The sequence below is a fragment of the Limanda limanda genome, chromosome 14, assembly GCF_963576545.1.
Source record: "Limanda limanda chromosome 14, fLimLim1.1, whole genome shotgun sequence".
Taxonomy (NCBI): Eukaryota; Metazoa; Chordata; class Actinopteri; order Pleuronectiformes; family Pleuronectidae; genus Limanda; species Limanda limanda.
This window is the reverse complement of record NC_083649.1, coordinates 1,828,954-1,851,501: the sequence shown is the minus strand read 5'-3', so window position 1 is coordinate 1,851,501 and position 22,548 is coordinate 1,828,954. Positions and strand designations below refer to the sequence as shown.

The 22,548-nt window shown below is 47.3% G+C and overlaps 2 protein-coding genes across 2 annotated transcripts in view; one reads left to right on the top strand and one right to left on the bottom strand.

The window, feature by feature from the left end:
• The first annotated feature begins 1,558 nt into the window (after positions 1-1,558).
• On the top strand, positions 1,559-10,675 carry LOC133018941 (proline-rich protein 7). The gene is made up of 3 exons (XM_061085282.1): positions 1,559-1,919; positions 10,095-10,508; positions 10,575-10,675. Exons 1-3 carry the CDS (start codon positions 1,559-1,561, stop codon positions 10,673-10,675), a joined length of 876 nt encoding a protein of 291 aa, XP_060941265.1.
• Positions 10,676-19,231: 8,556 nt separating this feature from the next.
• Positions 19,232-22,548, bottom strand: part of dbn1 (drebrin 1) — a 58,166-nt gene continuing 54,849 nt past the window's right edge. Inside the window, exons 11-14 of the mRNA XM_061085427.1 lie at positions 21,459-21,581; positions 20,428-20,921; positions 20,236-20,335; positions 19,232-19,973 (exon numbers count right to left, since the gene is read on the bottom strand). Of these exons, the coding sequence (XP_060941410.1) occupies positions 19,924-19,973; positions 20,236-20,335; positions 20,428-20,921; positions 21,459-21,581 (767 nt within the window). The 3' untranslated portion in view covers positions 19,232-19,923. The remainder of the gene's footprint in view (positions 19,974-20,235; positions 20,336-20,427; positions 20,922-21,458; positions 21,582-22,548) is intronic.

Below are 22,548 nucleotides of genomic sequence, written 5' to 3'. Positions count from 1 at the left end.
GTGTGTGTTTGAACTTAAAGGACGTGTCTGTGTGTGTGTGTTTGAACTTAAAGGGCTTGTGTGTGTTTGTGTGTTTGAATTTAAAGGGCTTGTGTGTGTTTGTGTGTTTGAATTTAAAGGGCTTGTGTGTGTTTGTGTGTTTGAATTTAAAGGGCTTGTGTGTGTTTGTGTGTTTGAATTTAAAGGGCTTGTGTGTGTTTGTGTGTTTGAATTTAAAGGGCTTGTGTGTGTTGGTGTGTTTGAATTTAAAGGACGTGTCTGTGTGTGTGTTTGAATTTAAAGGACGTGTGTGTGTGTGTGTGTGTATTTGAATTTAAAGGACGTGTGTGTGTTTGTGTGTGTGTGTGTGTGTTCGATTGGATGAATTTTTAAATCATGGAGACGACTTAAGAAAAAAAGGAAAACTCTCTGATGTATCCTGATGTTTTTCAGTTTTGTTGTCACTGTGAATGTCTTCTCACACACTCCCCCCCCCCCTCGCTCTGACTCTGATCATGTGACGATGGCTCCTCCTCCTCTCTGTGTCTCTGCAGAGCAGCGTGACGCTGAGGATTCCCGTCGGGATCTGAGACGGAGGAATTCTGGTCCTGGTGGTCGTGGCAGACGGACCCCGACTCCGTCTCCCCCCCCCCCCCCGCCTTCCTGCAGGGACCAGCTGTTTGACCTCACTCGGATGAACTGGTCACATCACCTCTGGGCTTCTGATTGGACGTCGCCTCAGATCACCTGACCTGGCCTCATGCAATGATGTCACATTTTTATCCTTCGTCAGAAAAGACTAAATGTTTTCATCCTCTTCATAAATCTGAGGATTGATTATCGAGGATTTTAAACAGATGTTTATCTGTCGTCTTGTGGAATAACGTGTGAGTTCCTCTCGGGATTCAAACTGTTTCCATCTCAACAAAGATCGTTTCAGCTGCTGGAGTTTATTTATCAAAAATCTGGACGTACGAACAAACACAGAAAGATGTTTTTTTAAATTTTCCTGCAGGTCGACTCATGTTTCCTCATCCAGATGTTTTTCTAACTTCTCAATTTAGAAAAGCTGAAATATCCTTTAATTTATTGATCTGTAAACCAGACAAAAAATTATGAGACTTTATTCAGTGAGAATCAAAGTGAATTTATACAATTAATTGAAGATGTTGTTTTTTATCGACTCATTAACAGGAAAGTTCAGACATGTGACTCTTATTACAAACATCGACCGGATCGTTTCTTAATCTTTGTAGTTTCTTCCATCGTTGCTGATCTCAGAAACTTTTTTATGAAACATTTCAAGTAGAAAACATTTGAACATCTGTTTGATTTCTCTAATCACAAACTTCTCTGGTGATAACTTGACAGACGAAGAGTTCGACTGCTCGTTCCTGAAAGACGTTCTGCAGTTTCTCCAGCTTCCACCTGAGTTTTATTACTTTATTTCCCACGTTGGATTATTTTCATCGACAGTGATCAAAGTTTCACATTCAGTCGTTGGACTCTGGAAACGACTCAGTGAGCTTCTGGACCTTGTGTAGAATCTGACTTCAGCTCTTCCGACCTCTTGGGGAACATGGGCATGTCTCAGGGCACCTACACCTTCCTGGCCTGTTTCTCCGGCTTCTGGTTGGTCTGGGCCCTCGTGGTCATGCTCTGCTGCTTCTGCAGCTTCCTGCAGCGGCGGCTGAAGCGGCGCCGTGAGGAGCGTCTCCGGGAGCAGTGTCTCCGGACTGCAGAGACGGAGCCGCTCAGCTGTCACGCTGCAGGATACCGGCCTCCTCCGCCTCCGCAGCCGCCGCTGCCGCCGCCGCTGCCGCCGCCGCTGCCGCTGCCCAGGGAGCCGCCGCAGTTCTGTCCTCCTCACACGCTGTCGCCGCCACTTCCTCTGCCGGTTCCTCATCCTCTGCCTCAGGCCACCTGGGTCAGCATGCCAGGTAACGTCAAGAGATTCCGTAGTGTGGTTCAAGGTTTTTTGTTATGATACATTTGTTTATTACTTTATATATTTCTTTAAACAAATACACAGTCACACATACTCAAATGTTTCAGTGACCATGACTTTGCTGGTAAAAGAAAATACCCAAGAAAGATATTGTCACGTGACAGAAATCCTCAGGGGCTGTTCAACATGCTCTGCTTGAACTGGCGTGTCACGGTGTTGATGTGCACATGTGACATTTGATCGAAAATTATATCAAAATACAAAATGGATGTAGACGCGAAAGTGAAGCCAATGAGGAATGACTAACGACCAGCAGAGGGCGACAGACCTACTAACAAATACAACGATTTTTGGTATTTGTTTCTGAAGGATGAATGTGAATATGTTTTGTATTTGCAGACCACGTTGATAGTGAATTGTATTTGTTTGGTTCCATTAGCTCCATGTCCCGTCGTCCATCCGATGTTTTCTCCGTTAGTCTCGACAGCGATCTCACCACAGGTCGTCTCTCTCGTTCTCTCACATGAATCTCTTCTCTTCTGCTGAGTGTAAAGTCTCTGACAGATACCAGACCTGTCACTTCCCGTTGGCTTTTTATTTACGAGCCCAATCTGCATTTAATTCAATTAAGACGTTACTTTCTTTATCCCAAAAACGAGAAAAAACGAATAAACTCCACACGTGAGAGAGAGTGGGATTTGGCCGGCGGAGCAGAGGACCGGGGGAGGATTCTCTCATCCTGTGTCAGAGTGTTTTCAGACGGTTTGGTTCCCAGCCTCCAGCTCCCGCCTGCCGGGCAGCGTTCCCCTGCGGGGGGGGCGTCATGGTGACAGCTGCTGCCGCGGCGTGGGCGGTGACTGTGGAGGCCGAGCGCTGACGAGTGAACACGGTGGATTTACACTAGAAACAGAAAGACGACAGGAAAGAGAGAGAGAGAGTCAGCAGCAGCACAGCTGGCAGGACCAGCTCAGATTGATTTCCTCATAACAATATTAAAGAAGTTATTAATCATTGTCATCACGCGTTTGATGAGCGTTTCCATCACAATGAACCGAGTCGGTAATCGATGAAATCTGCAATTGGGCCGTTCGTCTTTTAACAAAATATTTCACATATTCCCACAGCTTAAGTTGAAAAGAATCAATATTGAATTTAAGTGTAATAACAACTAGCTTAAACTTGATTTAACTTTACTACAACGTTACTTTATTGTATTGTTGACAGTACTTTAGCCAACAGGAAGGACACATAGTGATGATGTAAATATGACTCAAGTACCACAATAACCTTAATAATCCGTACACATAGGAAACCTTGAAGTGAGTGATCCAGGTGTCGTGATTATATCGGATCTTGAGTCTCAGGCAGAGACCACAAAAATGTGGTGAGAAAGAATGAGAAGTAAATCATGAAGAGAAGAAAACAAACAGAACACAGATGAATGTGAGACGGAGGAAAAGAGCATCAGCTGCTGTCGAAGAGGTTTAACGAGCCGAGTCCGACAGTAACGATAAAACAAAAGGTCGCTGGAGCCGCGGTCACAAAGCAGACTGATGAACTGCTTCAGTCTCCAGGCAGCAGCGCGGCTAAAAGAGAGGAAGGTGCCGACCAGCTGAGAGAAGCCCGGGGCCGAGCCAGGAGCCGATAGAGAAGAGCTGGAGTCGAGAGAGAAGAGCTGGAGTCGAGAGAGGAGCTGGGAGCAGATAGAGAGGAGCTGGGAGTCGATAGAGAGGAGCTGGAGTCGATAGAGAGGAGCTGGGAGTCGATAGAGAGGATCTGGAGTCGATAGAGAGGAGCTGGGAGTCGATAGAGAGGAGCTGGAGTCGATAGAGAGGAGCTGGAGTCGATAGAGAGGAGCTGGGAGTCGATAGAGAGGAGCTGGGAGTCGATAGAGAGGAGCTGGGAGTCGATAGAGAGGAGCTGGGGCCGATAGAGAGGAGCTGGGGCCGATAGAGAAGAGCTGGGAGTCGATAGAGAGGAGCTGGAGTCGATAGAGAGGAGCTGGGAGTCGATAGAGAGGAGCTGGAGTCGATAGAGAGGAGCTGGAGTCGATAGAGAAGAACTGGGGCCGATAGAGAGGAGCTGGGGCCGATAGAGAAGAGCTGGGAGTCGATAGAGAGGAGCTGGAGTCGATAGAGAGGAGCTGGGAGTCGATAGAGAGGAGCTGGAGTCGATAGAGAGGAGCTGGAGTCGATAGAGAGGAGCTGGGAGTCGATAGAGAGGAGCTGGGAGTCGATAGAGAGGATCTGGAGTCGATAGAGAGGAGCTGGGAGTCGATAGAGAGGAGCTGGAGTCGATAGAGAGGAGCTGGAGTCGATAGAGAGGAGCTGGAGTCGATAGAGAGGAGCTGGAGTCGATAGAGAGGAGCTGGAGTCGATAGAGAGGAGCTGGGGCCGATAGAGAGGAGCTGGGAGTCGATAGAGAGGAGCTGGGAGTCGATAGAGAGGAGCTGGGAGTCGATAGAGAGGAGCTGGAGTCGATAGAGAGGAGCTGGGAGCAGATAGAGAGGAGCTGGGAGTCGATAGAGAGGAGCTGGGGGTCGATAGAGAGGTGCTGAAGATAGAGAGGAGCTGGAGTCGATAGAGAGGAGCTGGAGTCGATAGAGAGGAGCTGGGAGTCGATAGAGAGGAGCTGGGAGTCGATAGAGAGGATCTGGAGTCGATAGAGAGGAGCTGGGAGTCGATAGAGAGGAGCTGGAGTCGATAGAGAGGAGCTGGAGTCGATAGAGAGGAGCTGGAGTCGATAGAGAGGAGCTGGAGTCGATAGAGAGGAGCTGGAGTCGATAGAGAGGAGCTGGGGCCGATAGAGAGGAGCTGGGAGTCGATAGAGAGGAGCTGGGAGTCGATAGAGAGGAGCTGGGAGTCGATAGAGAGGAGCTGGGAGTCGATAGAGAAGAGCTGGAGTCGATAGAGAGGAGCTGGGAGTCGATAGAGAGGAACTGGGAGTCGATAGAGAGGAGCTGGAGTCGATAGAGAGGAGCTGGGAGTCGATAGAGAGGAGCTGGAGTCGATAGAGAGGAGCTGGGAGTCGATAGAGAGGAGCTGGGAGTCGATAGAGAGGAGCTGGGAGTCGATAGAGAGGAGCTGGAGTCGATAGAGAGGAGCTGGAGTCGATAGAGAGGAGCTGGAGTCGATAGAGAGGAGCTGGGAGTCGATAGAGAGGAGCTGGGAGTCGATAGAGAGGAGCTGGAGTCGATAGAGAGGAGCTGGAGTCGATAGAGAGGAGCTGGAGTCGATAGAGAGGAGCTGGGAGTCGATAGAGAGGAGCTGGGAGTCGATAGAGAGGAGCTGGGAGTCGATAGAGAGGAGCTGGGAGTCGATAGAGAGGAGCTGGAGTCGATAGAGAGGAGCTGGGAGTCGATAGAGAGGAACTGGGAGTCGATAGAGAGGAGCTGGGAGTCGATAGAGAGGAGCTGGGAGTCGATAGAGAGGAGCTGGGAGTCGATAGAGAGGAGCTGGAGTCGATAGAGAGGAGCTGGAGTCGATAGAGAGGAGCTGGAGTCGATAGAGAGGAGCTGGGAGTCGATAGAGAGGAGCTGGGAGTCGATAGAGAGGAGCTGGAGTCGATAGAGAGGAGCTGGGAGCAGATAGAGAGGAGCTGGGAGTAGATAGAGAGGAGCTGGGAGTCGATAGAGAGGAGCTGGGAGTCGATAGAGAGGAGCTGGAGTCGATAGAGAGGAGCTGGGAGCAGATAGAGAGGAGCTGGGAGTAGATAGAGAGGAGCTGGGAGTCGATAGAGAGGAACTGGGAGTCGATAGAGAGGAGCTGGAGTCGATAGAGAGGAGCTGGGAGTCGATAGAGAGGAGCTGGAGTCGATAGAGAGGAGCTGGAGTCGATAGAGAGGAGCTGGGAGTCGATAGAGAGGAGCTGGGGCAGATAGAGAGGAGCTGGTGTCGATAGAGAGGAACTGGGAGTCGATAGAGGGGAGCTGGAGTCGATAGAGAGGAGCTGGAGTCGATAGAGAGGAGCTGGGAGTCGATAGAGAGGAGCTGGGAGCAGATAGAGAGGAGCTGGGAGTCGATAGAGAGGAGCTGGGAGTCGATAGAGAGGAGCTGGAGTCGATAGAGAGGAGCTGGGAGTCGATAGAGAGGAGCTGGAGTCGATAGAGAGGAGCTGGAGTCGATAGAGAGGAGCTGGGAGCAGATAGAGAGGAGCTGGGAGTAGATAGAGAGGAGCTGGGAGTCGATAGAGAGGAGCTGGAGTCGATAGAGAGGAGCTGGGAGTCGATAGAGAGGAGCTGGGAGTCGATAGAGAGGAGCTGGGAGTCGATAGAGAGGAGCTGGAGTCGATAGAGAGGAGCTGGGAGCAGATAGAGAGGAGCTGGGAGTAGATAGAGAGGAGCTGGGAGTCGATAGAGAGGAGCTGGGAGTCGATAGAGAGGAGCTGGGAGTCGATAGAGAGGAGCTGGGAGTCGATAGAGAGGAGCTGGAGTCGATAGAGAGGAGCTGGAGTCGATAGAGAGGAGCTGGAGTCGATAGAGAGGAGCTGGGGCAGATAGAGAGGAGCTGGGAGTCGATAGAGAGGAGCTGGGAGTCGATAGAGAGGAGCTGGAGTCGATAGAGAGGAGCTGGGACTCGATAGAGAGGAGCTGGGAGTCGATAGAGAGGAGCTGGGAGTCGATAGAGAGGAGCTGGAGTCGATAGAGAGGAGCTGGGAGTCGATAGAGAGGAGCTGGAGTCGATAGAGAGGAGCTGGAGTCGATAGAGAGGAGCTGGGAGTCGATAGAGAGGAGCTGGGAGTCGATAGAGAGGATCTGGAGTCGATAGAGAGGAGCTGGGAGTCGATAGAGAGGAGCTGGAGTCGATAGAGAGGAGCTGGAGTCGATAGAGAGGAGCTGGAGTCGATAGAGAGGAGCTGGAGTCGATAGAGAGGAGCTGGAGTCGATAGAGAGGAGCTGGGGCCGATAGAGAGGAGCTGGGAGTCGATAGAGAGGAGCTGGGAGTCGATAGAGAGGAGCTGGGAGTCGATAGAGAGGAGCTGGGAGTCGATAGAGAAGAGCTGGAGTCGATAGAGAGGAGCTGGGAGTCGATAGAGAGGAACTGGGAGTCGATAGAGAGGAGCTGGAGTCGATAGAGAGGAGCTGGGAGTCGATAGAGAGGAGCTGGAGTCGATAGATAGGAGCTGGGAGTCGATAGAGAGGAGCTGGGAGTCGATAGAGAGGAGCTGGGAGTCGATAGAGAGGAGCTGGAGTCGATAGAGAGGAGCTGGAGTCGATAGAGAGGAGCTGGAGTCGATAGAGAGGAGCTGGGAGTCGATAGAGAGGAGCTGGGAGTCGATAGAGAGGAGCTGGGAGTCGATAGAGAGGAGCTGGGAGTCGATAGAGAGGAGCTGGGAGTCGATAGAGAGGAGCTGGAGTCGATAGAGAGGAGCTGGAGTCGATAGAGAGGAGCTGGAGTCGATAGAGAGGAGCTGGGAGTCGATAGAGAGGAGCTGGAGTCGATAGAGAGGAGCTGGGAGCAGATAGAGAGGAGCTGGGAGTAGATAGAGAGGAGCTGGGAGTCGATAGAGAGGAGCTGGGAGTCGATAGAGAGGAGCTGGGAGTCGATAGAGAGGAGCTGGAGTCGATAGAGAGGAGCTGGGAGCAGATAGAGAGGAGCTGGGAGTAGATAGAGAGGAGCTGGGAGTCGATAGAGAGGAACTGGGAGTCGATAGAGAGGAGCTGGAGTCGATAGAGAGGAGCTGGGAGTCGATAGAGAGGAGCTGGAGTCGATAGAGAGGAGCTGGAGTCGATAGAGAGGAACTGGGAGTCGATAGAGAGGAGCTGGAGTCGATAGAGAGGAGCTGGAGTCGATAGAGAGGAGCTGGAGTCGATAGAGAGGAGCTGGGGCCGATAGAGAGGAGCTGGGAGTCGATAGAGAGGAGCTGGGAGTCGATAGAGAGGAGCTGGGAGTCGATAGAGAGGAGCTGGGAGTCGATAGAGAGGAGCTGGAGTCGATAGAGAGGAGCTGGGAGTCGATAGAGAGGAACTGGGAGTCGATAGAGAGGAGCTGGGAGTCGATAGAGAGGAGCTGGGAGTCGATAGAGAGGAGCTGGGAGTCGATAGAGAGGAGCTGGAGTCGATAGAGAGGAGCTGGAGTCGATAGAGAGGAGCTGGAGTCGATAGAGAGGAGCTGGGAGTCGATAGAGAGGAGCTGGGAGTCGATAGAGAGGAGCTGGAGTCGATAGAGAGGAGCTGGGAGCAGATAGAGAGGAGCTGGGAGTAGATAGAGAGGAGCTGGGAGTCGATAGAGAGGAGCTGGGAGCTGATAGAGAGGAGCTGGAGTCGATAGAGAGGAGCTGGGAGTAGATAGAGAGGAGCTGGGAGTCGATAGAGAGGAACTGGGAGTCGATAGAGAGGAGCTGGAGTCGATAGAGAGGAGCTGGGAGTCGATAGAGAGGAGCTGGAGTCGATAGAGAGGAGCTGGAGTCGATAGAGAGGAGCTGGGAGTCGATAGAGAGGAGCTGGGGCAGATAGAGAGGAGCTGGGAGTAGATAGAGAGGAGCTGGAGTCGATAGAGAGGAGCTGGGAGTAGATAGAGAGGAACTGGGAGTCGATAGAGAGGAGCTGGGAGTAGATAGAGAGGAGCTGGAGTCGATAGAGAGGAGCTGGAGTCGATAGAGAGGAGCTGGGAGTCGATAGAGAGGAACTGGGAGTCGATAGAGAGGAGCTGGAGTCGATAGAGAGGAGCTGGGAGTCGATAGAGAGGAGCTGGAGTCGATAGAGAGGAGCTGGAGTCGATAGAGAGGAGCTGGAGTCGATAGAGAGGAGCTGGGAGTCGATAGAGAGGAGCTGGGGCAGATAGAGAGGAGCTGGTGTCGATAGAGAGGAACTGGGAGTCGATAGAGAGGAGCTGGAGTCGATAGAGAGGAGCTGGAGTCGATAGAGAGGTACTGGGAGTCGATAGAGAGGAGCTGGGAGTCGATAGAGAGGAGCTGGGAGCAGATAGAGAGGAGCTGGGAGTCGATAGAGAGGAGCTGGAGTCGATAGAGAGGAGCTGGGAGTCGATAGAGAGGAACTGGGAGTCGGTAGAGAGGAGCTGGGAGTCGATAGAGAGGAACTGGGAGTCGGTAGAGAGGAGCTGGGAGTCGATAGAGAGGAGCTGGGAGTCGATAGAGAGGAACTGGGAGTCGATAGAGAGGAGCTGGGAGTCGATAGAGAGGAACTGGGAGTCGGTAGAGAGGAGCTGGGAGTCGATAGAGAGGAGCTGGAGTCGATAGAGAGGAGCTGGGAGTCGATAGAGAGGAACTGGGAGTCGGTAGAGAGGAGCTGGAGTCGATAGAGAGGAGCTGGGAGTCGATAGAGAGGAGCTGGGAGTCGATAGAGAGGAGCTGGGAGCAGATAATATATACATATCTATATATATATATATATATGACCCACACGCTGCTTCCCTCCTAACATACGTGTGTGATCCTGTAACTCTCTGTGACTGATGTGATCACTGAGCTCCACATGTCACCGATCACGTTCTCCTCATATTAATGCAGAAATCACCACAGTTACATTCATCCTCTCAGAACTTGGCTGCTGCTTCAAACAAACTCCAGATCCTCGAGGTGGAACCAGGGTGGTTTCTGTGGAGCTCAGGTTTATTTAAAGGCGTCGGCAGATGATGCTCCGAGCAGATCAACAGAGGAGTCAGGACGCAGGGTGGATCTGAAGGTATCTGAGATGGAGAGATCACTGTCTGTGGGGTTTTCAGGAGAGATGGATGAGCTGCACTTCAGAATGATAACTTCTTAGTTTCTGACTCGATATATCGATCTGTGCAGATTCACAAACCTGAGAATAGAAGCTGCATTCAGTAAACACATGTTTGTATCTCAGGGAGGTTTGAATAGCAGGTCGGACATGTGGTCATGTGACCCCGACCACCTCCGAGTATAGTCTGTCGTGATTGGATGGCTGTCCGACAGCAGCAGAGATGAGAGAGGACGAATCAATCAGCTGTCTCTTCCATCATAACACCCTCCGATGTCACTTCCTGGTCGGATTGTATCGTAGATTCAAAGTGAAACTTGAGATTAACCCGATCTTCTTCTTCTTCTTCTTCTTCTTCTTCTTCTTCTTCTTCTTCTTCTTCTTCTTCTTCTTCTTCTTCTTCTTCTTCTTCTTCTTCTTCTTCTTCTTCTTCTTCTTCTTCTTCTTCTTCTTCTTCTTCTTCTTCTTCTTCTTCTTCTCCCTCCAGACGCCGACGTGCTCGGGAAGCCGCCCTGCTACGAGGTGGCCGTCCTGATGGAGGACCCTCCTCCGCCCTACAGCGAGGTCTTGGCCGACCCACGGGGGGGCACCTACCTGAAGCCCGCCCCGCCTCGAGCAGCGCCCCCCCCGCTCAGCGAGCACCAGGACCCTGCGCCCGTGTTCACGTGCGAGACCAGCAAGCTTCCTGTGGCGAGCGTGTTCCCCGGCCGAGGCTACTCCTCCCTGATCCGCCTCCCCTCCTCCCAGCGCTGGGACTCGCTGGGTCACCTCCTGTCCAACATGGACCTGAACCACAACAACCTCACGCCGCCGCCGCCGCGCTCCCTGCAGGACTCCGCCGCCATGGCGACCATGCCACGCCGCGAGCCCCGGACTCAGCACGACGGCCTCGGGATCAGAGGCGGAGTACAAGGACTTCACGGGGGGATCCAGAGACTTCAAGGGGGGATCCCGGGATTCCAGGGAGAGTTCCAGGGGCTCGGGGGGGTGCACAGGCTGAGGGGCCTGGAGTCCGGCTGTGGCCTCCCCACAGCCTGCCCCCTGCTGGGCCGGAGCACGGCGGTTTAGAGCCGGACGTTTCCCGACCGGCTCCCGAGTCGCTCCGTCTCTGAGGAGCTTCCCCCAGGAGATCATGACTTCCTGCCCCCCCGCCTCCAGCAGCAGGAGCCGAGTCTCTCATTCCCCACAGAGATGAAAGAGATGAAAGAGGGTTAAAGTGCTGCGGAGGTGCCGGGGGTTCAATTCCCTGCGCTGCCCGGTGGGCGGAGCCTCACTTCCTCTGCTGAGACTCTGCATGCGTGTGTGGGCAAAACAGGAAGTAACAGCGTTTCAAAGCGTGCTGAGTCATGGAGGTGTCCTGCTGTCATTCAACGTTAATTGAGTCGAGGTTCTTCTAACGAGACGAGGAGGGAGGAGGGAGGAGGGAGGAGGGAGGAGGAGGGAGAAGGGAACGAGTCGGTAATGAGCTGGAGGGGCGAGCGACAAAATGAGCAACGAGCGCCGCTGCTCCTGAGCCTTTCATCACGTCCTCCTCCTCTTTTCAAGTGTCCTCTTCTCCTTCTCTCCATCGCTCTCCTCGGCGCCCCAGCAACCTATTGTACCAGTCTGCTGTTGCCATGGCTCCCAGGAGCTGTCTGTTGCCCACGACGACATCCCCTCCTTTTATCTGCTCTGATTTTTGAACGCTCTGTTCGCAGCTCGCCTCTCGTCTGAAGGACCGGGAGCATGAACAGAGAGAACTGAGCCGAGCTTCACGGAGACAGAACTCTGTTACACGCTGCTCGGTTAACGAGGTTCAGCCTGGAGGTCACGACCCTTTGAGCCTAAACTCTCACTTACAGATTTAATATCATTCTTTTTAGCTTTGTGACAAACGCCTTCTCTCCTGTTCACCTGCCGACCTGCGTGGTCCAGTAATTCATGAAGTGGTAAAAAGGTACCAGGTTAAAAATGGCAAAATAAAAGATCACTTTTGTGTAAAGTTGTTCAAGTATTTTTATTTCTCACCAACAAACATACGATTAAATAGAACTCAGTAGAAATAATAATACGTCCACTAAGGCCCAACAATCCTACACAGGACTGTAGTTAATAGAAATATAGAATACACAGGAAGTGATCTGATAACTGATCTATTTCCTCCACTTAGGATGTTTGTGTTTCACACGTTGTTTATTTATTCGTTGGTCAGACAGATTTCCACAGAACTCGGTGGGATATCAACCTATTTGGCCGTGGATCTAAACAAAGGGGCGAATTCCAGAAACTTTTTATTCAAACAAAAGCTCAATTCTGTATCTGCTCCTAATTCTGCAGCCAAACAGACCATAATGATTTCTAGCCTCATCTCTTTACCAAGTGAGCCGGAGGGAGGAGGCCTGGGCCGGGAAGGTTTTGCATAATTCCTGCTGCCTCGCCGCCAGTCATGGTTTATGCAAATGTTGGCCGGCATGTGATGATGAGGAGGAAGTCTGCTCGACGGACGAAGAGTTTCAGGAGCTTCAGTGTTTTCTGTGCAGAGAAGCTTCCTGTGACACGGAGCTTTTTCACTTTAACATTCACACAAACCTTTATAAAGGAACTGGAGATTCACGATTTGTCTCCTTTAAGAGCAGTGAACAAAGGTTTCAGTTGATAAAAACTAGGGTTGCAAAATTCCGGGAATATTCAAAGTTGGAAACTTTCCATGGGAATTAACGGGAATAAACGGGAATTAACGGGAATAAACGGGAATATACAGGAATTAACGGGAATAAACGGGAATATACAGGAATTAACGGGAATAAACAGGAATATACGGGAATTAACGGGAATAAACTGGAAATGTTGTGGGTAATTTATACTAACTGTATTTACCTTGTCATATACAGACATAAATATAAACATTTTGTTTTGTCATAGGCTGATTTGAGCCCTGAGGAAACTTTGGGCACTTGACTATATGCTTCTGCATCGTTGTGTCATTCTTAACATAGGTCTTTGCACAGTATTTGCAAATGTACACAGCCTTTCCTTCTACATTGGATGAGGTGAAATGTCTCCACACATGAGAGAGTGCACGTGGCATTGTTCTGTAGAATAAGATGAGAAAAAAGTTTGTAAAAAAACGCTAATGCAATGCCAGAGATATAAATAGTTAGCCAAACAATTGGAATCGTCTGTAAACATATTTTACAATTGATGGATAAATGAATGGAAATAGTCTAGATGAACAGATGAACAATCCTCAATCAGCATGCTAATATATTTTCCCAGTAATATCATGGAAACTTACCTGACTAGTCCTTCACTCTACAGCAGGCCTCAATAGTCCTGCTGTAGAGTGAAGCATGCTGGGAGTTATCTGTGCATGTGATGGAAGAATGCACAGTGGAGGCTTGGAACTCATGTTCCATACATCTTTAAAATAGAGTTTTGAACGATGTTTTTACTGTTCAGCGTTTAATTTGCGTATTTTTTTTTTTTCAAAATTCCCAAAATTCCCGAGCTAAAGTTCCCATGGAAAGTTTCCGGAAAGTTTCCGGAAATTTACCGGAATCTTTCCGCCCCTTTGCAACCCTAATAAAAACACATGTTGCAGGTGGGATCAAATCTCTGGTCTCTAACATGAAATGTGTTCATTCTTCTGAGGATCACACATCCTGGCGCTGGACGTAGAGAACGTGTCCGACGTAGAGTCCGTTATCGTCACGTTGATATCTGCAGTCACGAGTTCTGGTCCAGTTGTATCCTCAGACTTTCGAAGGAGGAACATGTGTAAAAATACTCCACAGACGCTGCAGGAAGCCGTCAGTCATCTGAGTCACTGTCTCATTCTGAACGATCGTAGTGGAGCCTTCAGGCTGATGAGTCACTGATAATCAAACATTACGTGTTCACACCTTCAGATCACACTGAGAAACGGATTACGCAACTCGATCTGAGCATCTGAGTTTTGAGTTGTGCATTTCACAAACTGATGATTCAAGGTTATATAAAGAGAGCGAGTTCGTCCAGTTCAGTTTCCTCCACGAAGAACCTGCTCAGTTATGAAACCTCTTTGGAAACGAACAGGATCATCAACTGGTGATGAGAAAAACACCAGAGTTCATACAAGTGGATTTCTTTATGTCTCCATTTGAGTGTTTAATTTCTCATACTCATTTTTTGATGTATGAAAAAGAGAGAATTATACAAGTTCCCCATACAAGTGTCTGAACGATGATATCTACGTGTTGATCTCTACTACGTTAGAAACAGTAATAAGTTTCATAAACCTTCAGTCTGACTCGATGATGGAGCTGACAACGTGAAGCTAACGTTAGATAAACTCATTCTTCATCAGCTCTGACTTAGCAATAAGCATATTGAGGTGCAAAGCTAATAATATAGTTCAGACTCTGACTCGCTGCCTTAGCCTGTAAAGCTACCAATGCATCAGAGCTCGTGAACAGATTTAAATCCGTGAAGCAGTTTCCTGAGAGTTGGACGCTCAGTGCGTCTCCGTCTCATTTCGTCCTCCATGAGTTTCTTCTGCTCCATCGAACCCGACTCGTCTCTTCATATCAAACCCGGGAGCATCTGTGATGGAGGACGTGTTGCCTGGCAACATGCTCGGCCTTGTTTACATGTGTTAAAGAGAGAACATCAACCCCCCCCCTCCCCTTCGACACTCTGTCCCATCACCACGGTAACCGCTGGGCATCGGCTGCTCCCCCCCCCCCCGTCTCTGCTGGCGTCGTCCCGCTGTCATCAGGAAACCTCGGCTGCATCATCAACGTTCCCACGGCAACGACAGGAGATCAACGCTTCACCTCTGACCTGAAGCAAACTTTATTAACAGTGACGCAACGAACATTTATCTGATGTTTGTGTTTGTGTCAGTTGTTACGTATTAAAGAGACTGAAGGTTAGTAAACACTCCAGCATATCCCATAATGCATCAGTCATCCACCAAATGCACCACTCCAGCGGCAGTGCGGCCATTAACTTGTTTTAAACGTTAAAGCAACAACTTTTTTTTTTTTAATATTCTTTTTATTGGTTTTTAACCGTTTTATAGTACAAACATTAGAAAAACAAAACAGACAACAAAACAAACAAAACAACAACAAAAAAGTCCCACCCCAAACTAACAATGAGCACTGCAATATATATCCTTACACATATATATACACATATACATCCATGTATACACAAACATACATACATACACAATCAGCAGGATGACAGGAGACAGGCAAAGGGAATAGCGTGTATAAAATAAAAAGAATGAAACAAAATAAAATAAAAAAGCAGTCAGGCCCCCTCTTCCAGAAAAAGATTATGAGTTATGGTTTCTGTAAGAAGGAATGCACCGGTTCCCAGATCCTCCAGATTTGTGATTAAGGTCATGGGTCAACTTCTCAACAGGAAAAAGAGCAGAAATCTGTGATATCCACATGTCGACTGTAGGGACCTGAGGGGTTGACCACCTCAGCAAAATACATTTTTTAGCCAAAAATAAAAGAATTATCAACAAAGAATTGGTGTCCGCATCAAAGAGATTGTCAAGGGTATGACTGAGGAGACAGAAAGAGGAAGTCAGCAAAAATATTTCACCCGTGACCTCCTGAATTACAGAGTGTACCCCCTTCCAGAAAGTCTGAACAAGTGAATAAATGTACCTATTTTACATTTATAACAAAGGTTAGAGGTGTCAGGGAACATTCTCTGGAGGTGAACAGGTGTGTAATAGGTTCTAAAAAAAATGTAAAGTTCTGTTCATGTATGGAGATTGAGGAACATTTAGGGAAAACCCCACTACAGATCTTGTCCCAGTCTATAGGGTTAAACGTCACCTCCAGGTCGCGCTCCCATACCGGCTTCAAAGAGTCATAACCTGAAGATTCAAAATAAAGTAGTGAAACATAAATCTTTGATATCAGTTTTTTGGGAGACTTAGCCAGAATTATTGTGTTTTCCAACTCTGACAGTCCCATGCGAATCTTGCCTGTCCTCAGAAGGGACCCTATGAAGTGACGAATTTGGAGATACTTATAAAAGTCTTTGTGAGGAATATTAAAATCAGCCCTGATTTGCTCAAATGGTTTAACAGAGCCGGAGTCCAACAGGTCCATAAAGTTCGATAGGCCCTTAGATGCCCACTCCATCAGACCAATACTCCTAATCTGTGCTGGTAAATCTGGATTCAGAGCCAGGGGAGATCGGAGAGAGAAGACAGGAGGAATATTCTGGTATTTCCTCACGTCTCGCCAGACTAGGAGTGTGTTATAAACAATTATGTTATTCTTGAGATGATTTAAATGATCTATATTATTGATGAATGGAAGGGAAGTAAGTTTTCTGGGATAACAAGACATCATTTGAAGTTGTGCTGACCAATAGTATATTTGTAGAGAAGGCAGGGACAAGCCTCCGAGATCCTTTGGCTTAGTAAGAGTAGAGAACTTAACTCTTGGGTGTTTATTGTTCCAAATATAGCGAAATACATGAGAATTCAGAGACTTAAAAAATGCAGAGGTCAGATAGCACGGGAGATTTTGAAATAAATAGTTCTATCGAGGAAGAATAATAATTTTTATAGTGTTGATTCTCCCGAGTAAAGAAGTTGGTAGGGAGGCCCATTTTGTCAGATCGTTCTTAACCCTTTGAATTAGAGGTGAGTAATTAGTTTCAAACAGATTATTTAAATCAGGGGTGACAAAGATACCTAAATATTTAAAACCCCTCCTGGACATTTGGAAAGGAGATTGTATAGACATATCCTGGGGGAGAGCAACAACTTTTTAACCTGTAAGTAAACTCTGGGTCCAGAAAGTGAAGCCAATGTGGAAGAGCCTGAAACCTGTGTTCTGTGTGCTGACCAGCAGGGGGCGACTCCACTGGTAGTTTCTATAGAAATCTACAGAAAATGACTCTACTTCTAACTTTATAATGTCAGTAAACATTCAGGAGTTGAACATCAGCTGTTTGAAGAAGCCTTGAAACTAGAGACTGTCTGTTCAGTATCTTAGGAACATAGAAACACGTCTGTTCAGTACCTGACCTCCTCTCACCCCCCCACCCCCCCACTGAGCCTCTGTTATATAAAACCATGTTCACCATGTGACGCCTCTGATCTTCAGCAGGAGAACAAGGGATCAACTGAGGCCCGAACCAGAAAAACCAATATCAGGACGAGTTTACACAACAAACTGTTCTCAGCTCCGAGCAGCTCATGTAAACACGTTATGAAATGTGGAAGAATCTCAAGGAACAGGAACATTCCTATAAATCAATGGAGCAGTGCAGAAAACGGTGCGAACAATTATAATAATTTCCATGCATAATATTCACAACATTATCACCTCGGCCAGACGTGGTGTTCTCACCTCTGTTCGTTTCTTCATCAGCAGAAACGACTGAGCAGATTTCTGTCGGCACATATTTCTACTCAAACCTCTTCGGTACTTTGCTGAGCTTCACTCAGAGGAAAGTGTGACGCAGATCATGTTCACATGTTGGATTATGGATCTTCTGGGCTTCACCTGCATGATTTTATAACAGACATTCACTTTAATAATCTACATTTCTGATAGTTGGAAACTGAACCTTTGATTTATTAAGTGTTCCACCTTCATGTGACCCAGTAACGTCTGAGCTGGTTCCTACATTCTGCATAGATCTGCCTTCATATAGAAACTGAGATTCTTCCCTTAGAGCCTCTTTACCTGCAGAGATATTCTCATGTACATCTGATGAGTTTGTATTTTCCACAATCGACTATAAATCTTTTTATGAGCCACTGAAATATAGTGTGAGACGCCCCCTGCTGGCCCATTACACACTGTGATGGGTCAATTTAACACCGTTTATAAAGATATTAAATGTTCTAGTTAGACGAATCAACACAACATTGTATAAACTGTATAAAAAGAAACATGTGTCTTTTCAATCGTTTTAATATTTGATGTGGAACCAGGTTTATTCTCGTTTAACTCTTTCTTCTTCCTCGTGTCTCTGAGGAGAAATAAAAACCTCTGGAACTCGAAGACGCTCGACTCAGAGTCTCTGTAATCACGACTCATTTCCTCTGATTAAGGAGCGATTAGAGGAGGCCGCCCCCCCCGACCCCCTCAGCCAGCTGATTGGACGACCTCTGAGCTGCTCCAACACGTCGGCCTGATTGAAGTTGAATTCCTATTTTCTAATGTTTCCGTTGGATCAGGAACGAGCAGTGAAATGATTCAAGGTCAAAGACACAAAGACACAATGAGAAGCAGCAAATAGATTCAGTTCAGTTAAATCAATCAAAGCTCTTCACACGTTAACACTGTAACGACTCATTATCGATCCTGCTTCTTCTGAAAGACACAGACTGAAAGATTGAACATCTGATCCTGTTTCCTCATTTAAAGACGACATATTATATCATATTTTATTATATATAATGTTATTTCTATCACGAGTTGATTGACTTTCAGCAAATCGAATGGCTCCGTTGACGTGACGTCATGAAGAGATGAGATTTTCTTTCCTATAATTGTGAAACATCCGATCAGCAGAGAACAGACGATCATACAAACACACAACGTAAAACTGACGACACCATCAGATGGTTCAGTTCGGTTGTTATAACACTATTATAGAATAACCATAATAAATATTGTTATATTTCCACCTAAGTGAAGTTTCATGTGAAACAAGGGAAACTGGAAGTCAGAGTTACATCATATTACTTTATATTAAATGCAGTGATTTTAGTATTTATCATGTCAACAAGAATTTACACATCAGACAAAAACTTTAACTTCTTGCCTAACAACCAGACTCAGCTTTGGACAGCTCACACACACCTGCAGGTTGATTCTGCACAAAGAGAAGTTCTGTCGGAGCTGCAGGTTCAGGTTTAACATGTCAGATATCAGCTGTTAATTAATTCCATTTAGAAATCAGAGTTTAATTTGACTGAAATGAAGAATGTCTCTGTTTAACGTGAGACCTTGAGGCTGAAGGACAAACTGCAGCTCCTGAAGTCTCCGGTCCTGGAGACACGATGAGAGACGAGGACTCGAGGATCAGGTGGAAACGACCCTGAAGGTCGAGGTGATGACAGCGAGACGGAGGAGGAGACATTCACAGACGTCTGGCTTCATGAGAACGTCTCGTTTTAACTCTTTCATCCTGAGTTTAGACTTTAGGTCACATTGAGGAGTTGCATTATGGGAAATCTGTTTAGAAGATGGTTACTGACGGTTACAGACATGAGGTGGAGGAGACGTTTGAACTGTTGTTTATTATGAACAGAAACAGGAGGACAGGATGTGACAGAGTTCAAAGATTATCCGGTGACGCCATCTAGTGGTGGAGGTGTGAACCAGCAGCTTCACAATCATCAGCTCTACTTTAACATGACGTCATTATAAATATGAAATTTTATCAGATGCCTTCCTATTAGTCTTATAATAATCAGAATAAATGTTTCATCCTCCATCTTCCAGGGTCTAAGTGGGTGAGACACTGATGCTTTTATTTTGTAAATCAGAAGAATCCTTGTTTTCATCTTTTATCCTTTTTGCAGAAAGAACAGAAACGTTCCCAACATGTCGTGGAAGCTTCAGCTCGTGGACGCGGAGGCGGAGGAAGAACAGAACGTGCACTGAGGAGGATTTACAAGCCATTTAATCTTGAATTCAGTCGTAAAATCATACAAAAGGAGTGAAAAAGGTCGACAGGAAGCCACAGCCTGACGTGATTCAGGAGTTTCAGATACACCAGAATAAATAAAAGATTTCACCGTCTTCTTTTCTGTTTCTTTTAGCGATAAATACAAGATTAAGTGACTTGCTGAGTGTTGGGAGGGAGGAAGGGAGGAAGGGGGGGGAGGTGAAAAAGAGGAGAGCAAAGAAAGAGGGAGTGAAGAGGAGGAACACAGGAGCTGTAATGATGCACTGTATTAGTTTCATAATGTGTTATTAAAGCACTACAGAGCTGGTCGTCTCTACCAAGCAGCAGCGGCTACGCTAACGTGTCGTTAATCATGAACACAAAACAAACGTCCCGCAGCCGTGACATCTGCATAGCCAAAAGAAAAGAGGAAGAAAAAACAAATAAATAAAATAACAAACACAGGAAGTCAAACAGAACTGAGCCTCGAACCCTTTTTAAATCAAACGTCTTCTTCTGTGGCTACTGTTTCGTTTCTCTAAAAGATTATACACAAGTAGTTTGATGCAGAACTTGCTATTATTTGTTTGTTTGTGTTTTCTTTTTCTTTTTTTTTTTTTTAGAAAAAATTTCTTCATGAACTTCCTACTTCCTCTTGGTCCGATTGGCGGCGGCGTGCGATTGGTCGGTTAGTCGCTGTCGTCCACGGGATCTGTGTCCCAGCACGTAATGTCAATCTCTGAAAACACACACACACACACACACACACACACACACACACACACACACACACACACACACACACACACACACACACATTTGATTAGTTTTTTTAATAGTTATCTTCCATTCTACATTTTTGAATGGAAACTGATTTTAATCTGAAGTTTAAACAACATGTGATGATAGAAACACAAAGACACATTTATACATCTATTTATCTATTTATATTTATTTGTCTGAGCACTAACATCCTGTCATTTTATTTTGAAGTCTCTCACCTGGTGGCTTGCTATAAAAGACCGGCGCTGGTTTGGCTGAGGATTCCTCTGATTGGCCAAATTCGTCCTCCTGTGATTGGCTGAAGTATCCCTCGCTCGCCTGCGTGAGCCGAGTGAGAGAGAGAAGCTTTAACCAATGAGAAGACAGAGAATCTGAGAGTGAATCTGCAGCCGAGCCTCCTCGTGTCTGACCTGCGTCCCCTCCTTCAGCAGCGTCTCCCCATTGGTCATCAGCCGCTGGGCGTCGCCAGCCTCCGGCCCCCCCCCGGACACATGCTGCAGCGCATGCTGGTAGCTGAGGGTCATCTGGTCCGAGCTGGTCACGTCCACCAGACTGGACGGCTCGTCCTCGGCGCCGGGGCCCGAGCAGAAGGAGGCGTCGACCATCTCGTCGAAGCTGAGGAGCGGCTGAGGGCGGGCGGCGGCGGCGGCGCTGGGCCGGACGCTGTCCCCGCCCATCAGGTCCACCAGGGTGGAGGACTGGGAGGTCTTGGAGGGGTCGGCGGGGGGGTCGCAGCTGCTGTCCCACAGGTTGACCAGGCGGTCCGTCCCTGACTCCCACACGTTGAAGCCGGCGGCGTCGCGGGCCTGGGGGGCGACGCTCTGCACCGGCTTCACGGACGAGGACTCCGTCACCGCAGGCTTGGGGTCCCGCTGGGGGGCGGGGTCTCGCTGGGGGGCGGGGTCTGGAGACGGCAAGAAACATACACACTTATTATATCTGTTTAATGTTTGTGTTGTTGTCGTTTTGTCCAATTACACAGTTTCACATCCAGTGGAAAGATTAATGGGACCAGACGTGAAACCTTCTGTTCAGATCCCGGAGGATCAGGGATCTGTGATCTGTGCTCGACTTCTTATACTTAATATTATTCATATTTGTGGGTCTTGTGTTACTGAATGGTTCAAATGTGTCATTTTTTGCATACGATACATTTTTGAGTTGTGGGAAAAGTTTAACGGGAATTTTAATTGCAGATCAAAGTTTGAAAATCTTTGTTTGATGTAAACAAATTGCCCATAAATATCAAGAAATCTCAATTTATTGTTTTTAGAAATTGACCTGAGAGTTCAGACAAACTTCCTGGAGGTTTTAAAGATCATAAAATATCATCGTTAAAACCTATTGATGACATCACAGGACAAATAGAATAAGCTCTACTAAGTTCTCAGGCGGTCTAAGCTCCTCCCCTTCTCAACAGGTTATCACTCGACTCTCTCACCCCACACGTCTCTCTCCTCCTCCTCTCGGCTCAGATCCTCTTTGATGGCTGTGGTGATGATTCTGGGGATGGGCGACCCGGCGGCCATGTTCTGCTCTGTGCTCGCGTCGTGGTCAGCGTCCCCTGGAGGAACAGAGCGGAACAACAACACAACGTCGTCAACAAGCAACAAATCAAACTGGTGAACCAGGTGTGTTGAAGTGACAAAGATGAGCTGATGAGACAAAGTCCAGATGTTTCAGAAATAAAGTGACTGGTGAACATCTGTGTTTTCATGAGTTCATATTGTTTTTTTAATGAAACTAAACTGAAAACAAACTGAACTAGATTCGTTAATAAGACTAATGGGAAGTTTAACAACACCAGTCACATCACAAGTTACTTCAACACATTAACACACAACATCACAACAATAAACCAACAAACACACAACCAGAGCCTGAGACTCTGAACCACTGTGGAGATGTATGAAAGTGTGTGAATATTAATCTGTTCTGTAACGAGCTTCGAGTTTCATTAAGACTGGAAAACATCTTTAGATCAAAACTCTGCATCAGATGAAACCGTCAGGAAATAAAAACCAAGACTCGAGGAACAATTGTCCAAATAAAACTTATTCTAACTTTAAATTCTTATAACTTTTGGTTCAGATATGATTCAGATGTTCAGTTAAATATTATATAAACAATAGAAGAGCAGTGAGTTGCTGTGAATCCACTGACTTTACTCAAATTACTCAAATAGGAGCCGTTGCGGTTAATTCTCTCTAATCTGTTAGAGAAGTAGAAATAACAGTTTCAAAATAAAAGCCCTCCAGAGTGTCAGCACACACAAACCCTCCATTTCCAACAGGGCTTTTATTGTGAAACATTTACCTGAGTCACAATCCGGTTTAGTTCAGTGAATCTTGGTTTAGTTCTTCGTTGTTTCCAGAGATAATAAATCTTTACAGCTTCACTTATTTGTCCAGTGTTTTCATTTATGACCAAACACGTGAGAAACTCAAAACTACTCCAGCAGCTGTATCGTTGGTTAGCGTTAGCATCTCGTGCTAAAAGCGTGACGCTCGCTAACACTCTCCTAGCGAGTG